General features: G+C 41.3%; 1 protein-coding gene across 1 annotated transcript; it reads right to left on the bottom strand.

Moving 5' to 3' along the window:
• Positions 1-66: 66 nt before the first annotated feature.
• On the bottom strand, positions 67-1196 carry LOC125470193 (transcription termination factor MTEF1, chloroplastic). The gene has a single exon (XM_048568849.1). It carries the CDS (start codon positions 1164-1166, stop codon positions 321-323), a length of 846 nt encoding a protein of 281 aa, XP_048424806.1. The 5' UTR covers positions 1167-1196; the 3' UTR covers positions 67-320.
• Positions 1197-19843: the final 18647 nt, after the last annotated feature.

The following is a 19843-nucleotide window of genomic DNA, read 5'->3' as shown; positions in this document are numbered from 1 at the left end:
TGTTCTGAGTTTCCAATTTGTGATCCGTTCTTATACAATTACGGTCACGGTAACGAGTGATATGCAGGCTGTCCTCCGGGGATTGTTTTCCCCTCGATGTTCTGCATTAACCGTACAAATTATGATTTTCTGAATAGCAAGCCGTTGGGCTACTTATTCCAACAAATTTCTCGAAGAAATCCACGGTCGATATGCGTAGACGGTTTCTGTACCCTTATGTCTCTCTCTACTCGCATACGGAAGAAAAATTAAATTGGTAAAACTTATGTTTCTACTAAAATCTTTGAACAAAATGACTTGCATACCATTCATCGATTTGATTATTTCCATTTTGTATAAAACTTTTGGTCACTCCACAATAGCATCCTATTCAACGGAATCTCGACATTCCTTTCTTTCAAATGCAAATGCCTGGGGACAATTCTTTTCTCCAAACTGAATCCAAAATACTGCGGAAACTTCTTCAACTCCTCCACACTCCTTCCCATATCCTTCACCAAATATTCACACTTGGGCCGCAAGTTATCCTCCACACTGTACCCGAAAATCGCAGGCAGCCTCGCGCACACATTGGCCGCCTCCTCGTGCGAAAACCCTAAACTCCTCAAGAACCTCATCTTCTTCTTGAGCTTTTCCACCCTCGTGTTCAGCAAATGTGCATTCAGATTCGACGGTGACTTGGGCTTGTCAATCCCCAACTGTTCAAGATAATACAGTGTGGGGCGGAGGCAGAACTCGACATCCGCAAATAGGAGGTCGGGGCAGCGAAGGATGAGGCCGCAGGAAAACGCAGGGTCAGCGGAGAGATCAGAAGCGAGGAAATCAAAGACGGGGGCAATGTCAGTTGGGTCGAGGGAGGGGGAGAAGAGCTTAGGGGAGAGGAAGGCCAGTCTTGGGAAGTCGGGGTCCGTAAAGCCCTTCGACTTGAGGAAACCTACGGTGGCGAGGATTTGGTCGGTGGCGTCGGGGAGGGGGAGCTTTTTGGGGCTGGTTTCGGGGGAGATGATGCGCAGGGTTTTGAGGTACCGGAGGTTTTCGCGGTAGGATGTACGGAACTTGATGAAGTGGGAGGGAGGATGGGGATTAGGGTTTAAGGTGGCGATAGAGTAGGAGGAGGAGGAGGGAGAGGGAGGTGGGATGATGGAAAGAGTGTGAAGCAGTGGCATCGCAAGCAACTGGGAAAAGAGGGAGTTTTGGTGAGTGTGTGGGCGTCGTTATTTTAGGCGGTAGGCATTGAGAGGATAAGGGGATGGATGGATATGTTTTGAAAGTTCTTAATACAACCACATATTTAGGGCGAGAGATTTGAATTAAGCCTAAGTGAATTGAAAATTGAGCTATATATTTTTTCTTTTTGAAGATAGTTGTTAATTTACGTAGTTAAAAGTGCGTGTGTGTGTATATATATATTTTAACGTTGAAAACCATAACAAAAGATGCAATTTAAACTGATATTTAATAGTAGATGTGGACTTCGTTAGTTGGTTATTTAGGGCATTATGTCGACTTTTTACTCTCAAGTTTAAATTTTTTATGTGTGAAATGGCCCTACTAATTTTCTTAACGTTTATTGCAAAGTTATTATCTTGCCTAGCTAGTTCCTTTTCATTCCTTTTTATTAGCTTCTTACTTAATGCTTTGTAATTGTATTTATGGACGACTATATATGAAATCAATAAAGGATACGTATCATAAATTTTCTTGAACAAAAAGAAACAAGGGGACTAATTTGAAACCCTAAACCTATCGAGGTAGCGTCGTCTGTGATTTTTCTTCACTGAGTTATGATAAATAATAAAATCTAGCTATGAAGTTTCACATGGATGTGTCTTTGTGTTACATTCTTCTTCTCGTTATTTCTTTTTACTGAAATTATGTGTTGGTTGTTACCCGAATAGAAATTTCAATCGGTCGAGCTTTTAGGGCTCGAAATAACATTTTTCGAGCAAGAAAAACACAGGTAAATAAATAAAACTGTCGATCGAGTGCAAGTTTTCTCCTAACGAATCCTTAACCCTTTTTCTTAATGTTATTTTTCTTCAGAGCAAATACTTATGGTTGATAATCGATGTTTTATTTTGTAATTTTGAAGGCTATTGATGGTTATATGGAGATCATAGAGGTTGGTGATTCATCAATTCTGATAGAAGAACTCCTTCTGTACTTCGAATAGACGATCAGTTCATCAAGTTAGGAATGCCATTGCTTCAGCTCTTAATGCCAATTGTTTATCTAAGGTGCTGCAGTTCATGTCAACCGTGCTAGCTGGGACTGGAATTGTTGTTCTGCCAGCTATATGATGTTGGACACGGAATGAAACAAGTGTGATTGTGTGGCGAAAATGTGTACGACAATTGGACGAGTGTGATTTTATTGAAATAATGTGCGATCGTTGGGAAAAATTCAAAGCAAATTGTTCACTACGGTTACATGTTTTATGGTGTCTGATTTGAACAAGCCTTATTTCGAGCTTGGAACATTCTTGTTTTATGTAGCGGTATGTAGGTCTAGTGTCTCTTTTTTTTTCCTTTATTTCTATTGGGTAATGCTAGGAAGATTAAATTTTTAGACTAAATTTACAAATTAAATGATTTGTCGCTAGTGAAAATAAACACATCTATCAAAACTTAAGTAATAAACCAACCATCAACTTTCATATTCTTTAATTTTTAAAATTTAGTCCAAAAATTAATTCTCCTTAGTATTATCCATTTCTATTTGGATACCAAAGATAGACTCTACTGATGAACACTCTACTAGTAAGCACTGCACAAGAGAGTGTACCAGTAAATAATATCAGCTTTTGATGTCTAAATAATATTATTCTTATATTATAGTATTTCGTTCAATTCAGTTGTAACTCATGCCTACTTATGGAGAAGGTCCTGGGTGCGCCTTCAGAGTGGGTGTTGTATGAGAGAGGACTGGGACCAAAATTTGAGAAATGGTGGCCCTGACAAATATTGAGGTGGGGTATGGGGTGTTTTTGTGAGTGGGTTATATGAGACAGCTGGCCTGGTATCAGAACTAAAGAACGAATAAGGATTCTCGTCAAATTCTTTTTGTGAGAATTTTGAAGATTCTTAAATTTTGTCTGTTTATCATATATTGTGTGATTCTTAAATCTTATTTATTTATCATATATTATGCAATCAGTTTTCTTCAGGTACTATTTATATTTAATTTTAAATAAAAATATTTGAAATAATTTCTGATAACATGATGTGCGATAAACGAACACAATTTAAAGATTATCAGGATCCTTACAAAAAGAATCGGAGAAAATCTTCTCTCCTGAAGAACTTCTCCTAATTAAAGCTACGAAAAGTTGAAATAAGTACTTCCAAATATTTTTAGAAAAAAAGTATTTTCTGTGATCTTGTTTATCGTACAAAGCGGTTCTCTCAGACTTTTTCCGCCTTAAAAAAAAAAAAAAAAGTACTTAATGCGTGTACCGTTACCATTTGGCCAGAAAATCGTTGGCCACGTTGATAATAAGTTGCCCGATGCCTTCTCCTTCCGGTCGCTTTATATTTTTTTACCCTGGACAGCTACATAAAGATCTCAGTTTTAAGCATGTAAGTTGTAAAAAATGTCATCAAACTTCTCCACAGATTGCTCCACCTACTTGTGCAAATCCTGCCAAGGTGGGAGCATATGTCAAGAGCAAGACAATGACAATATTAGCAATTTACAAGAGAAAGATAGAGATTAAAATTTTGTTTTAATACAATTTTAATTCCTTAAGTTTTTTTGTTTTTTTTAGAAAAATGGTGGCATACCGCTTCTGGCAAGCCACGTTCCGAAAATGTGTATCAATGCTTAATGAACATGAAAGAGGATGGAGTTGGGGTTTGGAGATTTTGGAGGGAGGGAGTGACTTCTGATTGTTATGTGGAGTGAAGGAGGATTTGGCGTGAGTGATGATGGGAAGAATTTTTTTTTTCACAAGTTTTTTTTTTTTTTTTGGAAATAATAGTTGTTATTTATTGTCTTTTCATACAAGGGTATAATTGACACACCCCGACCGAGATCGGAGCATGCTGGCCGTCACACGAAGGTGACGTAGCCACGTGCACGTGCGGAAGCTAATGAAGTAATAATATAAAAGTACGAATAATTAAAAACTAGCATACAAAGTACTAAACAAGTGCTAGCGTAAGTGAAAGACAAATTCAAAGCCAGACAACAGCAGTCCAAAAGAAAAATATGCGACGATAGTTCACCCGAAGGTGACCCTACAAGGATAGGTGTCTGTCAGAAGTGCCGGAAACACCCTCTGGGAAACCACCGGAACTGCTACTCAGCTAGAATCTGGAGGGGCGCAAAACAAAAGTGTGAGTGGGCAAAAACAAAGCTTTCGAAAACCATTTATAAAATACTTTCTAATCCCTCGCCGTAAAACTTGTATACTTCCCAGAAAATATATACACATAATACATATGCCAAATATGCTCAAAGGTATATCAATCATGCTCGATAATATGCCATGACGAAATCTCATAACGATATGCAAGGGCCCAGGTATAAACATATCAATATCATGTAATCTGGCAGCCGGAGTCACCTAACGTGACCTGTACGGCTGCATCTAGAGCTCAAATCTCAATCTCAATATCTAAACCTGCCCACGAGTCGGAACCACCTAAAGTGGTATGTACGACAGGCCTGGGTGTAAACAAGTGCTACGATCACGTGAAGACTGGGCGAATAATCGCGGGTCACCTACGAGTCGGAACCACTTAAAGTGGTCTGTACGACAGGACTGTGCACCTACCTTGAATCCAAGGTGAGCATTGTTGGAAGTATGCCCACAAAGCCACTCATTTGATGTAATAGCTTTTTGGAATACTTATTGTGTTAAACTTTTATATGTTTAATAGAGGGCAAAAGCTTATTGTTAATCACTATTTATAGTATCTTGTGCTTAAGCAATAAAGGAATCCAAGGAATGTATTTGATCTAAGAGACAAGTGATTTAAGTTAGTTAAATTAACGAGACCTTTCTCTTATGTTCATTCCTAAAACGTTCCTAGCCATAGGATTGCCAATTGGGCATTGACAATCCGCTAAGGTTAGTATGTGTTATGTCGACTCAAGCGTGAGTATGAACTAGTCTCAAGTCATTTGGTGTTGGACACTAAGGCAAACACATAGGTGCTCGAAAGAGTAATCGAGTACACTGAACAACGATCAAACGAGAGTTCGAACATACATGTCATGTGAGAACTCAATAGTTGCAATATGCAAAGTAGTCCTTTGACCTGAGGCATCATTGATGTCTAATGGTTAGGTCCTTGATCTTTGATTATGTCAACGGCATTCCATTGGAGTGTCCACGGCATTGTTGGGGTCAAGCTATCTAGTCATGTAGGCATATGAATGCACAACAAGGGATCTCTAACCTTCCATGGTGGAAGGAGAATACTCTAAGATATGATTCGAGAGTCTTTGGCCAAAGCATATGAATATGACTAAGGAAGGTTGTTCCAAATCTTATTCAATTGAATCATATAGAGAAATATCACATTGGATAGTAGACATGAAACAAACTATCACTTAAACAATGTGATTAAGAGTATTGTATTAGAGAAGGACCGTATTGCATTGTAGTTGTAACTGGATAGGTTCTCCAACCACTTCTACTTAGCTTGGGTAACCATGACATGCTGCTAGGCGTCACCCATGGTTTGTGGAAGCCCTAAAGATTAGCAAATACTAATTTTAAGGGAGAATTGAAATGTGGTTTCAATTCACAATCGATCGTTAAGAGTAACATCGTCCACTACCTCGCTAATTGGAACCTAATGGATCGTACACCGAGTAAGGATATAAGTGAAGAAATTATATGAAATGGATAAGCAATTAAATGGTTTAATTGAAGAATGGTCAAGATTAATTAAATAGTTAATTAATTATACGAAACGTTCGTATTGGGCGTTTAAGTTAGTTTTGGGCTTCGGGGCACAAAAACGTTTTGGTCCACAAGGCCCATTATGTTTAAGTTGTATGACAACTAAAACAAAATGGGCAATTAAGCCCAATAACAACATATGGCCATAAGGGTGAGGGGTAGCAAACTTGTATTAATTACAAGTTTGCCACTCACATGAAATGAAGTGTAAAATCAACATTATAGCTTGGTTTTCACATTAGGGGTTTTCTAATAGAATTTGGGTGAAACCTATTCTCTCATTTTCTACATAGAGGCCGGCCACCTTAGGGGAAGAACATCTAGCAATCTTTCTTCCCTAAGTCATCCATTTCATTTTCACACAACATCTTTGGTGTGGAGACTTAGAGACACCAAACTTTTGGTGTTTTGGAGAACAAATCCTCAAATCCTCAAAGAAGAAAAAGGAGCACTAAAAGGGAGGAAAACACAAGGAAGATCCAAGGAGCAAGGAGGTGACTTGAAGGCCCTCCACTTGGGTGAATCCCTTGTGCAATCAAGGATGAGCTTCAAGGGTAAAGAATCTCTAAATTCTTATTCTCTTTAATATTGTTAAAGAGTCTTATGGTTCACCATATACTAGGCTTTGAAAGTCATGGGTTTTATGAATTGTTTTTGAATGCATGCCTACTTTAAAGTGTTATTAGTATGCCTATGTATTCAAATGTTCATGCATGTTCTTAGCTAGGACAAAATTTTTCCTTCAAGCATAAGGTGCGGGAGGTGAACATCACGTGAAGGACTGTGCTCTGGCCATGGGCGGGAGCACTAACACCGGGGGTGCAGGTTATGAGCTCTCTAACTATCTCAAACCATTACTGAAACATAAACGTGAATAGCGCTTACCTGTGCGTCCACAGCACCCAATATGCATAAGTATAAATATATGCAACTAATAACGTACTCAACGATGCACGAAAAACGATAATGTAATGCATGGCATAATGAATAAACATTTATTCAAGTTCTGGGAAAATATAGTATATAGGTATATACGGAAAACCAAAAGCCCACTCACTGGTATGTAGAAGGGTCGTAGCCCCCCTGCCTCGCGTGTGCACGCTCGTCCTCGGGGTACGTGTCACCTATATGCGAAATAGCTATAAAAACGTTAACTTTAAAGCACATAACCAACTTCTCGTAATAACTTCTCATACATTGCTCAAAATGGACAAATGAATATACCAACGTGCTCTACACAACCTCAGGATCACAACCATATTTTTAAAATAATTTTTGGACCCCTCATGCGCCCCCACGTGCCAAAATAGGCACGGACCTACGCGCGGCCACGTGCCATGCACACTGATGGTGTCAATTGACGCCGTCAGGAATATTCCGTTAAGATTCTGGAATATTCCGTTAAACCTAACCGGATACCGTTACTGCCGTTAGGAATATTCCGTTAAACTTAACGGAATATTCATGTTTCTTCTCCGGCCTACCCTCGCCGGACTCCGGTCACCGGAAAAACTGGGAAAACTTAAAACTCACTATTCTCCTTCGTTTTTCATCCATTTTTCATGTACTTTATACCAAAATGAAGCCCTAATCATAATCTACCACGTTGGACTAGTTTTAGGGCCTAAAAACAACGGGAATAAACTTTTCAAAAACATGAAAATTCGGCCAAACTTACAGTTCGTAGTTCCGACGTCCAAATCCGTCCAACGATGCACTCCCAAGCTCCTTGGGACCTCACCAACACATCTACAAGCTTCAAAAGTCCAAAAACTCAATGAATAATTTTTGCATGAACAATACACAAATCGGAGCTTGTGAAATCGACGTGAAAACGTCGAAGTTCTTACCTGAAAATGGTATATTCGTGCTCCCCTCGACCTCACGAACACGACTGCACCCTTGGTTTCCTCGATCTGCTACGGTATAATGGTTCTTGGTGTGTGTCCGTACGTTTGGTGAGAACGGGAAGGGAGAGAGAGATGAGAGACAGAGACAGAGAAAGGGTAGAGAGAGACAGTGAATGTGCAGGTGTGTGTGTGGCCTAACACATGCCACAACACACAAAACAACCCATAACGTGACAAAAACGAACTAGGGGCAAAGTCGTAATTTCACACGTGCGTTTCGATATTTCTGGGACGGGATGTCACAACCTTCCCACCTTAATAGAATTTCGTCCCGAAATTCAAAACAACCAAGTAACAACCCCTAGTGGTCAAAGAACAATCGAGGATACAGATCCCTCATCCGATCTTCTGTCTCCCACGTAGCTTCCTCGACCGAATGATTCCTCCACAAAACCTTCACTAAATTCACCGTCTTGTTCCTCAGAACCTTATCTTTCCAATCGATGATCGTCACCGGTTCCTCGTCATACGTCAAATCCAGATTAATCTCTAACGGCTGCGGAGGTATCACGTGAGATGGATCAGCAACATAGTGTCGGAGCATAGACACGTGAAAAACGTTATGCACTCTAGCCAACTCTGGAGTCAACTCCAACCTGTAAGCTACCTCACCGACTCGTTCTGTGACCATGTATGGTCCGGTGTATCTGGGACTCAACTTCCCCTTCTTTCCAAACCGTACGACACCTCTCCACGGTGAAAGCTTCAGAAATGCCCAATCTCCGACATCATACGTTATGTCCGTAGCATGCCGATCCGCTAAACTCTTCTGTCTGTCCTGAGCTACTTTCAAGTTAGACTTAATCACCTGAACATTCTGAGTAGTCTCCTCGACAATCTCTGGACCCACTAAAACTCTCTCGCCAACCTCTGACCAACACAACGGTGTGCGACAAGCTCTGCCATACAAGGCCTCAAATGGCGCCATGCCAATGCTCGAATGATAACTGTTGTTGTAAGCAAATTCCATCAAATCTAACCGCTGATGCCAAGCATCACCAAACTGCAACACCGAAGCTCGCAGCATATCCTCCAACGTCTGAATAGTTCTCTCTGACTGTCCGTCTGTCTGTGGATGATACGCCGTACTGTAAAGTAATCTCGTGCCCAAAGCTTCCTGAAAAGCCACCCAAAACTTCGATGTGAATCGTGGGTCACGATCCGAGACAATACTCACTGGGACACCATGATACTTCACCACCTTCGAGATAAACAACTCCGCTAAACGGCTCAAGGAATACTTCTCTCTCACAGGAATAAAATGAGCAGACTTAGTGAGTCGATCAACGATCACCCAAATGCCGTCAAAGCCATTTTGTGTACGCGGCAACTTGTACACAAAATCCATGGTGATATTTTCCCATTTCCACTCTGGAACGGGAAGCGGCTGTAACAACCCAAACGGCTTCTTCCTTTCTGCTTTAACCTGCTGACAAACAGCACACCTACTCACATACTCGGCTATCTCCCTCTTCATACCCGCCCAATAGTAAAATGGTCGAATGGTATGATACATTTTAGTAGCTCCTGGATGCATGGCATAAGCCGAGATATGTGCTTCATCTAGAATTTCTTTCTTCAACTCCACACTATTAGGCACGAACATTCTACCCTCTAGCATCAACATGCCATCCGAAACACAAACTCTGAGGTCTCGCCTCCTTCCTTGCTCTCGAGCTTGAATAAGTTCTTGAGTCTCCTGATCAACTACCTGAGCTTCAAGCACCCGATCAACAAGTATCGGCCTAACTTGAAAATTAGCAAGTAACGCCACTTCTCGATCTTCTGCTTCTAACCTCACTCCCGTAGCACGCAAGTCAGCCAAAAGAGGGACACGACTAGCGTACAACGCGTTAATACGACCCTGTGACTTCCTGCTAAGTGCATCAGCCACTACGTTCGCACGACCAGGATGATAATCAATCGTGCAATCGTAATCGCTGAGTAACTCCAACCACCTCCGCTGACGAAGATTAAGTTCCTTCTGAGTAAAGAGATACTGGAGACTCTTGTGATCTGTAAAGATCCTGCACTTCTCTCTGTAAAGATAGTGTCTCCACAACTTCAACGCAAAGATGATAGCAGCCAACTCCAAATCATGCGTAGGGTAATTCAACTCATGAGGTTTCAACTGCCGCGAGGCATAAGCAATCACCCTACCATGCTGCATCAATACACATCCCAGACCATTCAAGGAAGCATCGCTATAAACCTCGAAATCACCACTATCGTCTGGGAGTGCCAAAACAGGTGCATGAGTGAGACAATGCTTCAACTGCTGAAAACTCTGCTCACACCTATCATCCCACTCAAATTTAACATCCTTCCTCGTTAATCTCGTCAGTGGCAAGGCAATCACCGAAAAATCCTTAACGAATCTCCGATAATACCCTGCCAACCCAAGGAAACTTCTCACCTCGGTGACGGTTCGCGGTTGCTCCCAACTTTCTACTGCTGCAACCTTCTGAGGGTCAACCAAAATACCCTGAGCAGAAATGATGTGCCCCAAGAACGCAACTTGATCTAACCAGAACTGGCACTTGCTAAACTTAGCAAATAACTGGTGTTCCCTCAACCTCTTTAACACCAAAGTAAGATGTCGAACATGCTCCGCTTTCGACTTAGAATACACCAGAATATCGTCAATGAAGACAATAACAAATCTATCCAAGTAAGGCTGAAACACCCGATTCATCAAATCCATAAAGGCAACTGGTGCATTCGTCAACCCAAATGGCATAACCAGAAACTCGTAATGACCGTAACGAGTCCTGAACGCCGTCTTAGGGACATCATCCCTACTAATCTTCAACTGATAGTAACCAGACCTCAGGTCAATCTTAGAGAACACACAAGCACCTCTCAGCTGATCAAACAAATCATCGATACGAGGCAATGGATAACGGTTTTTAATCGTTACCCGATTCAATTGCCTGTAATCGATGCACAGCCTCAAAGTTCCATCCTTCTTCCTCACAAACAACACTGGAGTGCCCCAAGGCGAAGTACTAGGCTGGATAAATCCCTTATCCACTAACTCCTGCAGCTGAACTTTCAATTCCCTTAACTCCGCGGGAGCCATACGATAAGGAGTTAAAGAAATAGGATTAGTACCTGGAAGCAACTCAATAGTGAACTCCACGTCTTGATCTGGGGGTAAACCAGGTAAATCCTCGGGGAAAACATCAGGGAAGTGTCTGACCACTATCACATCCTCAACTCTGTTAGGAACAGCCTCATCTAGCACCACATGAGCTAGATACCCCTGACAACCCTTAGACAACAACTTTTTCGCTCGCAACGCTGAAATAATGCCATGTCTCACCCTACTCTGCTCACCCACGAAAGTAACCACAGGTAGTCCAGGTCGGTGAAACGTAACTACTTTCCCGTAACAGTCAATGTTGGCACGATAGAAGTGCAACCAATCTGTGCCCAGAATCACATCAAAGTCCACAATATCTAACGGGATAAGATCGGCTGACAAAGCAACACCCTCTACGATCACTGGACATCCTGGGTACACACAATCTACAACACATCTCTCTCCTCTAGGCATATCAAACTCTAAATCATACCCTAGAGGTGTGGGGTGAGATTGCGTCACTTGAGCAAATGTATGAGAAATTACGGAATGTGTAGCTCCACAATCAATTAAGACTCTAGCGAAACAACCAAGAATGTTCAACGTACCCATAATCAAGTCTGGGTTGTTCTGAGCGTCCTGCAGAGAAATATTGTGAAGACGCCCCTGTCCCTGCTGACGCCCGCCGCGGCCTCTGCTCACCTGAACGCCGCGTCCCTGAGCACCACGCCCCTGACTGGGCTGACCCGACTGTCTCGAAGACCCTGCACTGCTAGTGGCCATCTCCCCCTGCTGATATTGTTCTCCCTGATACCACTGAGAACCACCCGCTGGAGCTGGAGGATACGGCATATAGCCGCCTGAATACTGGGGATAGCCACCCTGGGAATAGGGATCCTGGGGATGCTGATACTGCCCCGGAGCATAAGGGACAGCATCACCCTGATAGTGGTAAGCACCACCTCGACCCGCCTGGCCGTAGCTACTAGGACCCTGGATCTGCTGGAGCGGTGCAGGTGGTGGTATAAAGGTCTGCTGCGGTTTCTGCTGCTGCTGACCCTGGGGACAATTCGCCGCTCTATGTCCCACCTGTCCACACGTGAAGCAACCACTGCTACCATGCTTACACTCGCCGAAATGCCGGTTGTTACACCTACGGCAAACTGGGGCTCTGCCTCGCCCACCATCGCCCTGCCTCTGGCCTCTAGCACCACCCCTCTTGAAGTTCTGAGTCTGACGGGGCCCGAGTGATGCCTGACCTTTACCTTTGTCATCTTTCTTCTGGTTGCTGTCCTTCTCTTCATCAGTGTCGCTCGACATATTCTCAGAGTCCTCGATCCTCAACAGTATCTCATAGAAGTCCCGGTAAGTCTCGCTGTGGACAGTAGTCGCCATAGAACGCCACTTCTTCCTGGTGCCCAAACGGAAAAGACGAAGCATCTCCGCCGGATTACCAACGACATCAGGATGATAACGAGACAAGTCCGTAAACTTGCGGTAGTACTCATTCGCCGACATCTTCCGTTGTTTCAACTCAGTAAACTCTTGCTTCTTCCTATCGATATACTCAGGGGGCACATATCTCCGCTTGAACAAATCCGTAAAAACATTCCAATCCGTCCTCTGATCTGGAGTCAACCTATGAAGCTCCTGCTCCCACCAAGCTGCAGACTCCGTATCCAGAAACCATGAGGTCGTCTCGACCCACCTCTCCATAGGAAGGTTTCCCTGATTATGCAGCACACGGAAAGTCTTCTCTATGTGTTCTAGCCAGCGCTCTGCGCCCTCATGCCCCTCACTGCCCTTAAACTTATCCAACTTCAGATTGTACATAGTCTCCAGATGAGTCCTCTGGGGAGGGTGCATCACTGACTGAAGGGCTGTAGCAAAAACTTCCCCCAACTGAGCAACATCGGGGAAGCTAGACTCAGAAGAACGACGTGGTTCTCGACGAGGAGGCATAATTCTGACAGAAGACACCAAAACCATTAGAATACTCACAAGGACACAGGACTGCCAAACCTAGGCTCTGATACCAAACTGACACACCCCGACCGAGATCGGAGCGTGTTGGCCGTCACACGAAGGTGACGTAGCCATGTGCACGTGCGGAAGCTAATGAAGTAATAATATAAAAGTACGAATAATTAAAAACTAGCATACAAAGTACTAAACAAGTGCTAGCGTAAGTGAAAGACAAATTCAAAGCCAGACAACAGCAGTCCAAAAGAAAAATATGCGACGATAGTTCACCCGAAGGTGACCCTACAAGGATAGGTGTCTGTCAGAAGTGCCGGAAACACCCTCTGGGAAACCACCGGAACTGCTACTCAGCTAGAATCTGGAGGGGCGCAAAACAAAAGTGTGAGTGGGCAAAAACAAAGCTTTCGAAAACCATTTATAAAATACTTTCTAATCCCTCGCCGTAAAACTTGTATACTTCCCAGAAAATATATACACATAATACATATGCCAAATATGCTCAAAGGTATATCAATCATGCTCGATAATATGCCATGACGAAATCTCATAACGATATGCAAGGGCCCAGGTATAAACATATCAATATCATGTAATCTGGCAGCCGGAGTCACCTAACGTGACCTGTACGGCTGCATCTAGAGCTCAAATCTCAATCTCAATATCTAAACCTGCCCACGAGTCGGAACCACCTAAAGTGGTCTGTACGACAGGCCTGGGTGTAAACAAGTGCTACGATCACGTGAAGACTGGGCGAATAATCGCGGGTCACCTACGAGTCGGAACCACTTAAAGTGGTCTGTACGACAGGACTGTGCACCTACCTTGAATCCAAGGTGAGCATAAGGTGCGGGAGGTGAACATCACGTGAAGGACTGTGCTCTGGCCATGGGCGGGAGCACTAACACCGGGGGTGCAGGTTATGAGCTCTCTAACTATCTCAAACCATTACTGAAACATAAACGTGAATAGCGCTTACCTGTGCGTCCACAGCACCCAATATGCATAAGTATAAATATATGCAACTAATAACGTACTCAACGATGCACGAAAAACGATAATGTAATGCATGGCATAATGAATAAACATTTATTCAAGTTCTGGGAAAATATAGTATATAGGTATATACGGAAAACCAAAAGCCCACTCACTGGTATGTAGAAGGGTCGTAGCCCCCCTGCCTCGCGTGTGCACGCTCGTCCTCGGGGTACGTGTCACCTATATGCGAAATAGCTATAAAAACGTTAACTTTAAAGCACATAACCAACTTCTCGTAATAACTTCTCATACATTGCTCAAAATGGACAAATGAATATACCAACGTGCTCTACACAACCTCAGGATCACAACCATATTTTTAAAATAATTTTTGGACCCCTCATGCGCCCCCACGCGCCAAAATAGGCACGGACCTACGCGCGGCCACGTGCCATGCACACTGATGGTGTCAATTGACGCCGTCAGGAATATTCCGTTAAAACTAACCGGATACCGTTACTGCTGTTAGGAATATTCAATTAAACTTAACGGAATATTCCTGTTTCTTCTCCGGCCTACCCTCGCCGGACTCCGGTCACCGGAAAAACTGGGAAAACTTAAAACTCACTATTCTCCTTCGTTTTTCATCCATTTTTCATGTACTTTATACCAAAATGAAGCCCTAATCATAATCTACCACGTTGGACTAGTTTTAGGGCCTAAAAACAACGGGAATAAACTTTTCAAAAACATGAAAATTCGGCCAAACTTACAGTTCGTAGTTCTGACGTCCAAATCCGTCCAACGATGCACTCCCAAGCTCCTTGGGACCTCACCAACACATCTACAAGCTTCGAAAGTCCAAAAACTCAATGAATAATTTTTGCATGAACAGTACACAAATCGGAGCTTGTGAAATCAACGTGAAAACGTCGAAGTTCCTACCTGAAAATGGTATATTCGTGCTCCCCTCGACCTCACGAACACAACTGCACCCTTGGTTTCCTCGATCTGCTACGGTATAATGGTTCTTGGTGTGTGTCTGTACGTTTGGTGAGAACGGGAAAGGAGAGAGAGATGAGAGACAGAGACAGAGAAAGGGTAGAGAGAGACAGTGAATGTGCAGGTGTGTGTGTGTGGCCTAACACATACCACAACACACAAAACAACCCATAACGTGACAAAAACGAACTAGGGGCAAAGTCGTAATTTCACACGTGCGTTTCTATATTTCCGGGACGGGATGTCACAATAATTGAAAATAAAGACTTCATTAATCTAGTGAGTGTCAAGAGATAAAATGTCATAGGGTTTAGTAGTCAAGTTGGCTAGAGCAGTGTGCTCCATCTTCTGCACCAAATTCAAATCTCCTCCCACACAACTTATGATTCTCATTTTGAGAACCTATGAGAATCTTTTTAATATGAGTCTTTAGATTAATCCAACAGTAGATAAACTTATGAGCATAAATTATCATATTGTTCTAATCAAAACCAACTAGAGAACTGATTTTTATATTGGTTTATTTATTATTTTTGTTGGTGTTAAAAACTCGGACAAAGTTTGGACTGGGTTCAACACGTATTTGCCTTAAGTGTTGCTTTTGGTCTCAGTGGCACGAGATGGCTCGAGAGAAAGATAAAATAGGCATGCCACTGTTGGGTTTAGGGTTCCAACATAGAGTGTTATGCTTGAGTGTGTGTGAAAGTTGCACGTAAAACTAACTTCTTAACCAAATGATGTTGCACCGAGTGGGATGCTAGTTCGACTAAGTTCTTTTCTGTGCCTCAAGCAAATAAGGATTTAAAATTCAGTGTAACATTATGTTTACTTGCCTAAAATGTAAATGAAAGCAAAATAGAAAATAAAACAACAAAATGTAATCATTTCATGATTGAGTCAAGACTACGAATGTTTACAGTAGTAAAATATGTGCCGATGGGCAGAGCTACATGACTTGAAATGTAAATTGACTGACAATGTAAAGAAATCAGTAAAATTCTAATAAGATTCAGGTCATGAAGAGAGAGATAATGCTAGAGAACTCCACCGAGATCACTAGTGTCGAATTAGACTTAGTACAAAACATGTACCTCAGAGAGGAAATCAGGGTGGTTGGAAGTGCACATCTACCGAATTATACCACGAGGTGGCAAAGTTGTAAAAGTGTTAGATCTTAGGGATCATAGGCAATGTTTGATTTGAATGACAGCTTTGAGATTGTAGCTAAAGAGTTAAGAGAGTTTTGTTCAAGAGCAATTAGGTTTATACTAAGTTTTGTTCAAGAGCAATTAGGTTTATACTGAATAACAGTTGGGTTGATTGAAGAATCACTCAAGGTTTTATTTAATCGTAGAGATTGAATCTGATGAAGGCCACGAGCGCGAAGGCCTTTGGCTCTATTAATTGAGGTTTTCCTTCTTCGTGCTAGAATATGTTTAGTATAATGGCACAAGTAAGGGTGTCGAATCCACAGGGACTAATTGGACCTATATAATCACTTGTTTTGCAAGAACTTTTTACTAGAGAAATAAAACTAATCAATGTAGGCAGATTTGTTGTTGTAACTTGAAAGCATAAGGAAATGAAGTAAACACAAATAAATGAATCAACAACTAATAAAATGAGATAGTACCAATGGAGATGAAGCTAGGGATTCGATTTTACCATTGCTAACCCAAGGCCATGTTTGTTAAATCAGTTTATACTCAGTCATCTACCTATTTCTTGAGTTTGTTTCACTTAGATATGATCAACCATATGATGTGCGGATTTGATCAAATGTCTCTAATCATGAGCCTAATTGTGATGTGCAACTTTGGTTCCTAATCAAGAATATGTAGTGCACAAGAATCTTTCACAAAACCAAAGGGAACACTCAGCAGGATGTTTGCAAAACATTCCCTTCATTCATTCACATATCCACCAAGATTATGCATGATGTGTGCTTTAATCTTGGCTAAACAACCTGTGGTTAATTCAAATGATGATCAAGCATTAAAATCAACACACTAAGTCACAATTAAATCGGAGAATGAAACAAGAAATAGATAAATTAAATGAGAATTCTGAATTAACTACATGGCAATCTTGCAAGGCTACATCGAATCCCTAGAGAGAGATTAGTTACACTTCATGTTTACAAAAGGTTTGACATAAAAATATATAACATGAGTGAACATAGGATTAAGAAGAAAGAACCCTTGAAGCAAAACTGATGTTGAAATCCCTTAAGAGTTGCATTCGGTGTTGGTGCTCCAAGTGTGTTGTAAATGAAGGTGGAGCGGCTAAGGTTGAATGGTTTCTGCAAATGGGAGAGTGTATGGAATGGAATGAAGCCGAGAAGAGATTGTGTAGAAATGGAATGGGAGCTTGCGGCAAAGGGGAAGATTGGATGTGTTTGTGGTGTCTTGTGTATGAACATGAGATGTGATTTTTGTGTATGCATGCATGGGTTTTTATAGGGGGAATGGGAGAATATGTGGGTGATTGTTTAAGAGTGAATGTGGTTGTTATGATTAAGAGTGCATGTGGATGAAATAATGATGGAAAAAGAGCTAGGTTGTTGGTGTGTGAATGCATGTGTTGAATTTGTGATGCAATGATGAAAGAGTAAGTGCATGTGTGTGTGAATGGTGGTGCAATGATGAAAGAGTAAGTGCATGTGTGTGTGAATGGTGGTGCAATGATGAAATGATGAAGTAGGAAGGTGGAAATGCATGTGGCTAAGGGTTGTTGATTGGGCTAGAGGTTTTGCATGGCTCAAAGGATTGTTTGATTGGGCTAGGCCCTTTGTTTTATGTCCAAAGTGCATACAAGGCTTTCAAATTTGTCCAACACTTTGGCTCCAAGCATATGCTATCCATTCCAAGCCCAATTTTGCTCCAAAATGCTCCAAAATGCATCTTTTTGCTTCCTTAGCCATATGAACCTAAAAACACACGAAAATGGCTTAAACTACTAAAACAACTATGAATTAACAACATAGATGCACGAAAACAAGCTAAGTAAGTCGCCTAAATATGCTCCTATCATCTATTTATAGGTAGTGGAGAATGAGCAACCTCAACATATCGCTGAGCTAGAGTAGAGGTAGACCGTTCATTTGGCGTTGACAATAACTGTAATTCTTGGTAGGTGTTTTAGCTGTGTCTTGTGACAGTTGCCACGATCGCAATAGTGACATCAACATGTTGAATGATGCATGCACATGCATTTAAGAGGACGAGATATTTCGGGCTCTGGTCATCTGTGTGGTAGGCGCGTATTGGAGGGAATCTTGTATAATGTCTCAAACAGGTTAGAGTGAAGGGAGATGATCGTCCGAACCTTAGTTTGGACTTCGAAGTTGGTGAGCCGAAATTGTACGACTTTTGCATAAATAAAAATGAATAGGCCGCTAGGAGGCCTTATTTTTATTTTTGGCCCAAGAAATTTAAAGAAAGGTGACCGCGTTCAACCCGTTCTAATCGGCAGAGAGCAAACTCGTCTTTAAGGGGTCATGCATTCAAGAACAGTTCTCCATCTCTTTTTGTGATTTTCTATTTTTCGGTGCATGAAAAATAGGAGAGGAAAATGTTTTCGTTCGGACACCATAGACGATAGCAAACGTCGATCGAATCCCTTTCACTTGGTAATCCTTTCTCCATCCGAAGCTTTCTTTGTTTGCGTATTAAAGATAAGAGGGATGACAGGTAGAAAGTATTACTGTGAACAAATTCGGTCTTTTACTTATTCATACGCCTAGTTTTCTTTGTTTGTGCAAAGTATTACTGTGAATGTGTATGGTCGATGATCAACGTGTTTTGGGATTCTGTAGGTCATGGATGATGCTTGTGGTTTTATATGCAATGTTTGCCGTGAAATTGGTGATGCAGACCCAATTGTAACGCCTTGTTACTGCCGGCCTTGTCTTGAAAGATGACGTTGAATTAATTCCCATTAAGTACTGCTATAAGTGTTTCTTTTTCAAATTAATTACTCAAGTATATACTAAAGAAATAGTTTCAATTTCATTATGTGCTAATTAAGTGATTGTACAACTTTCGTTATTGTAATGTGCAAGTGGTGGATTGTCCTGTGGTTAAGGCCTTTTCTTTCAACCTTATTACGTTTTAAGTTCAAACCGTTCTCATCTCCTCCATCTAGCATAAATTAGGGTAGAACATCGTTTATATAACAAAAAAAAAAATTACAAATTCCTTACTCAAAGCACTTACTATATATTTCTTCAACTTCATAATTTTCTATATTTTAAATTTGGGAGTGTTGTACGCTTCACATTTTCATTCGAATACATCATTTCCATGATTAGTTGTTTGATTCGATGGTTGTTATTTTCTTATGATAACAATATATACAAAATGCCGAAAATTAACTATTAATGTATAAAACCCTTTCGATCAAGATAGCCGTTGGGGTGTGTGTTCGTTTAGCAAAAAGGAAAAACAGTTTTTTGTTAAAAACAGTTTCCAAATGGTTGCTGTTTTCTTTTCCCAATCACTAGGAAAATTAAAAAACCAAACAAGTTGTCGGTTTTAAAACAAATAACTATAAACTGTTTTTAATTTTTGTTTAAAACTGTAAGTGTTACCTATAGCAGACCTCAGACCATTCTCATTTCCAGAAGCACCTGAACAAACGAGGAACACGAGCTTCGATCTCAGGAGTCAGAACCATTCCTAGACCTTCTTGAAAATTAAGGTGAGCTTATCAGAGAAAAACCCTAATTCATAGCAGTAATATGTTGTATTTTGCTGATATTGAGGTATTATACTTTTCTTAAGATGCTTAATTTGTTGTATTTTCTCCCTTATCCTAGAAAATTTGGTGCTGTAGTTTGTCTTGCTACGCTAACTTTCCTATGTTTTTTGTTATATCTAATTAAACTTAATTTTGGTAATTTATGTGGTTTAGGATCTTGAAGAGCTCCCATGGATGTTGGAGGTGATGATGTTTGTGGTTTTGAGTGCAACA

This window comes from the organism of the source record quoted next, unplaced genomic scaffold (genome assembly GCF_019419815.1).
Source record: "Pyrus x bretschneideri cultivar Hongxiangsu unplaced genomic scaffold, Pyrus_bretschneideri_v1 Contig10, whole genome shotgun sequence".
Classification (NCBI taxonomy): domain Eukaryota; kingdom Viridiplantae; phylum Streptophyta; class Magnoliopsida; order Rosales; family Rosaceae; genus Pyrus; species Pyrus x bretschneideri.
The sequence above is the reverse complement of the archived record's forward strand: the minus strand, read 5'-3'. Positions and strand labels throughout refer to the sequence as shown.

Excerpts from the sequence above, each read along its gene's own strand:
- LOC125470193 (XM_048568849.1), bottom strand. The coding sequence starts at position 1,166 with ATGCCACTGCTTCACACTCTTTCCATCATCCCACCTCCCTCTCCCTCC.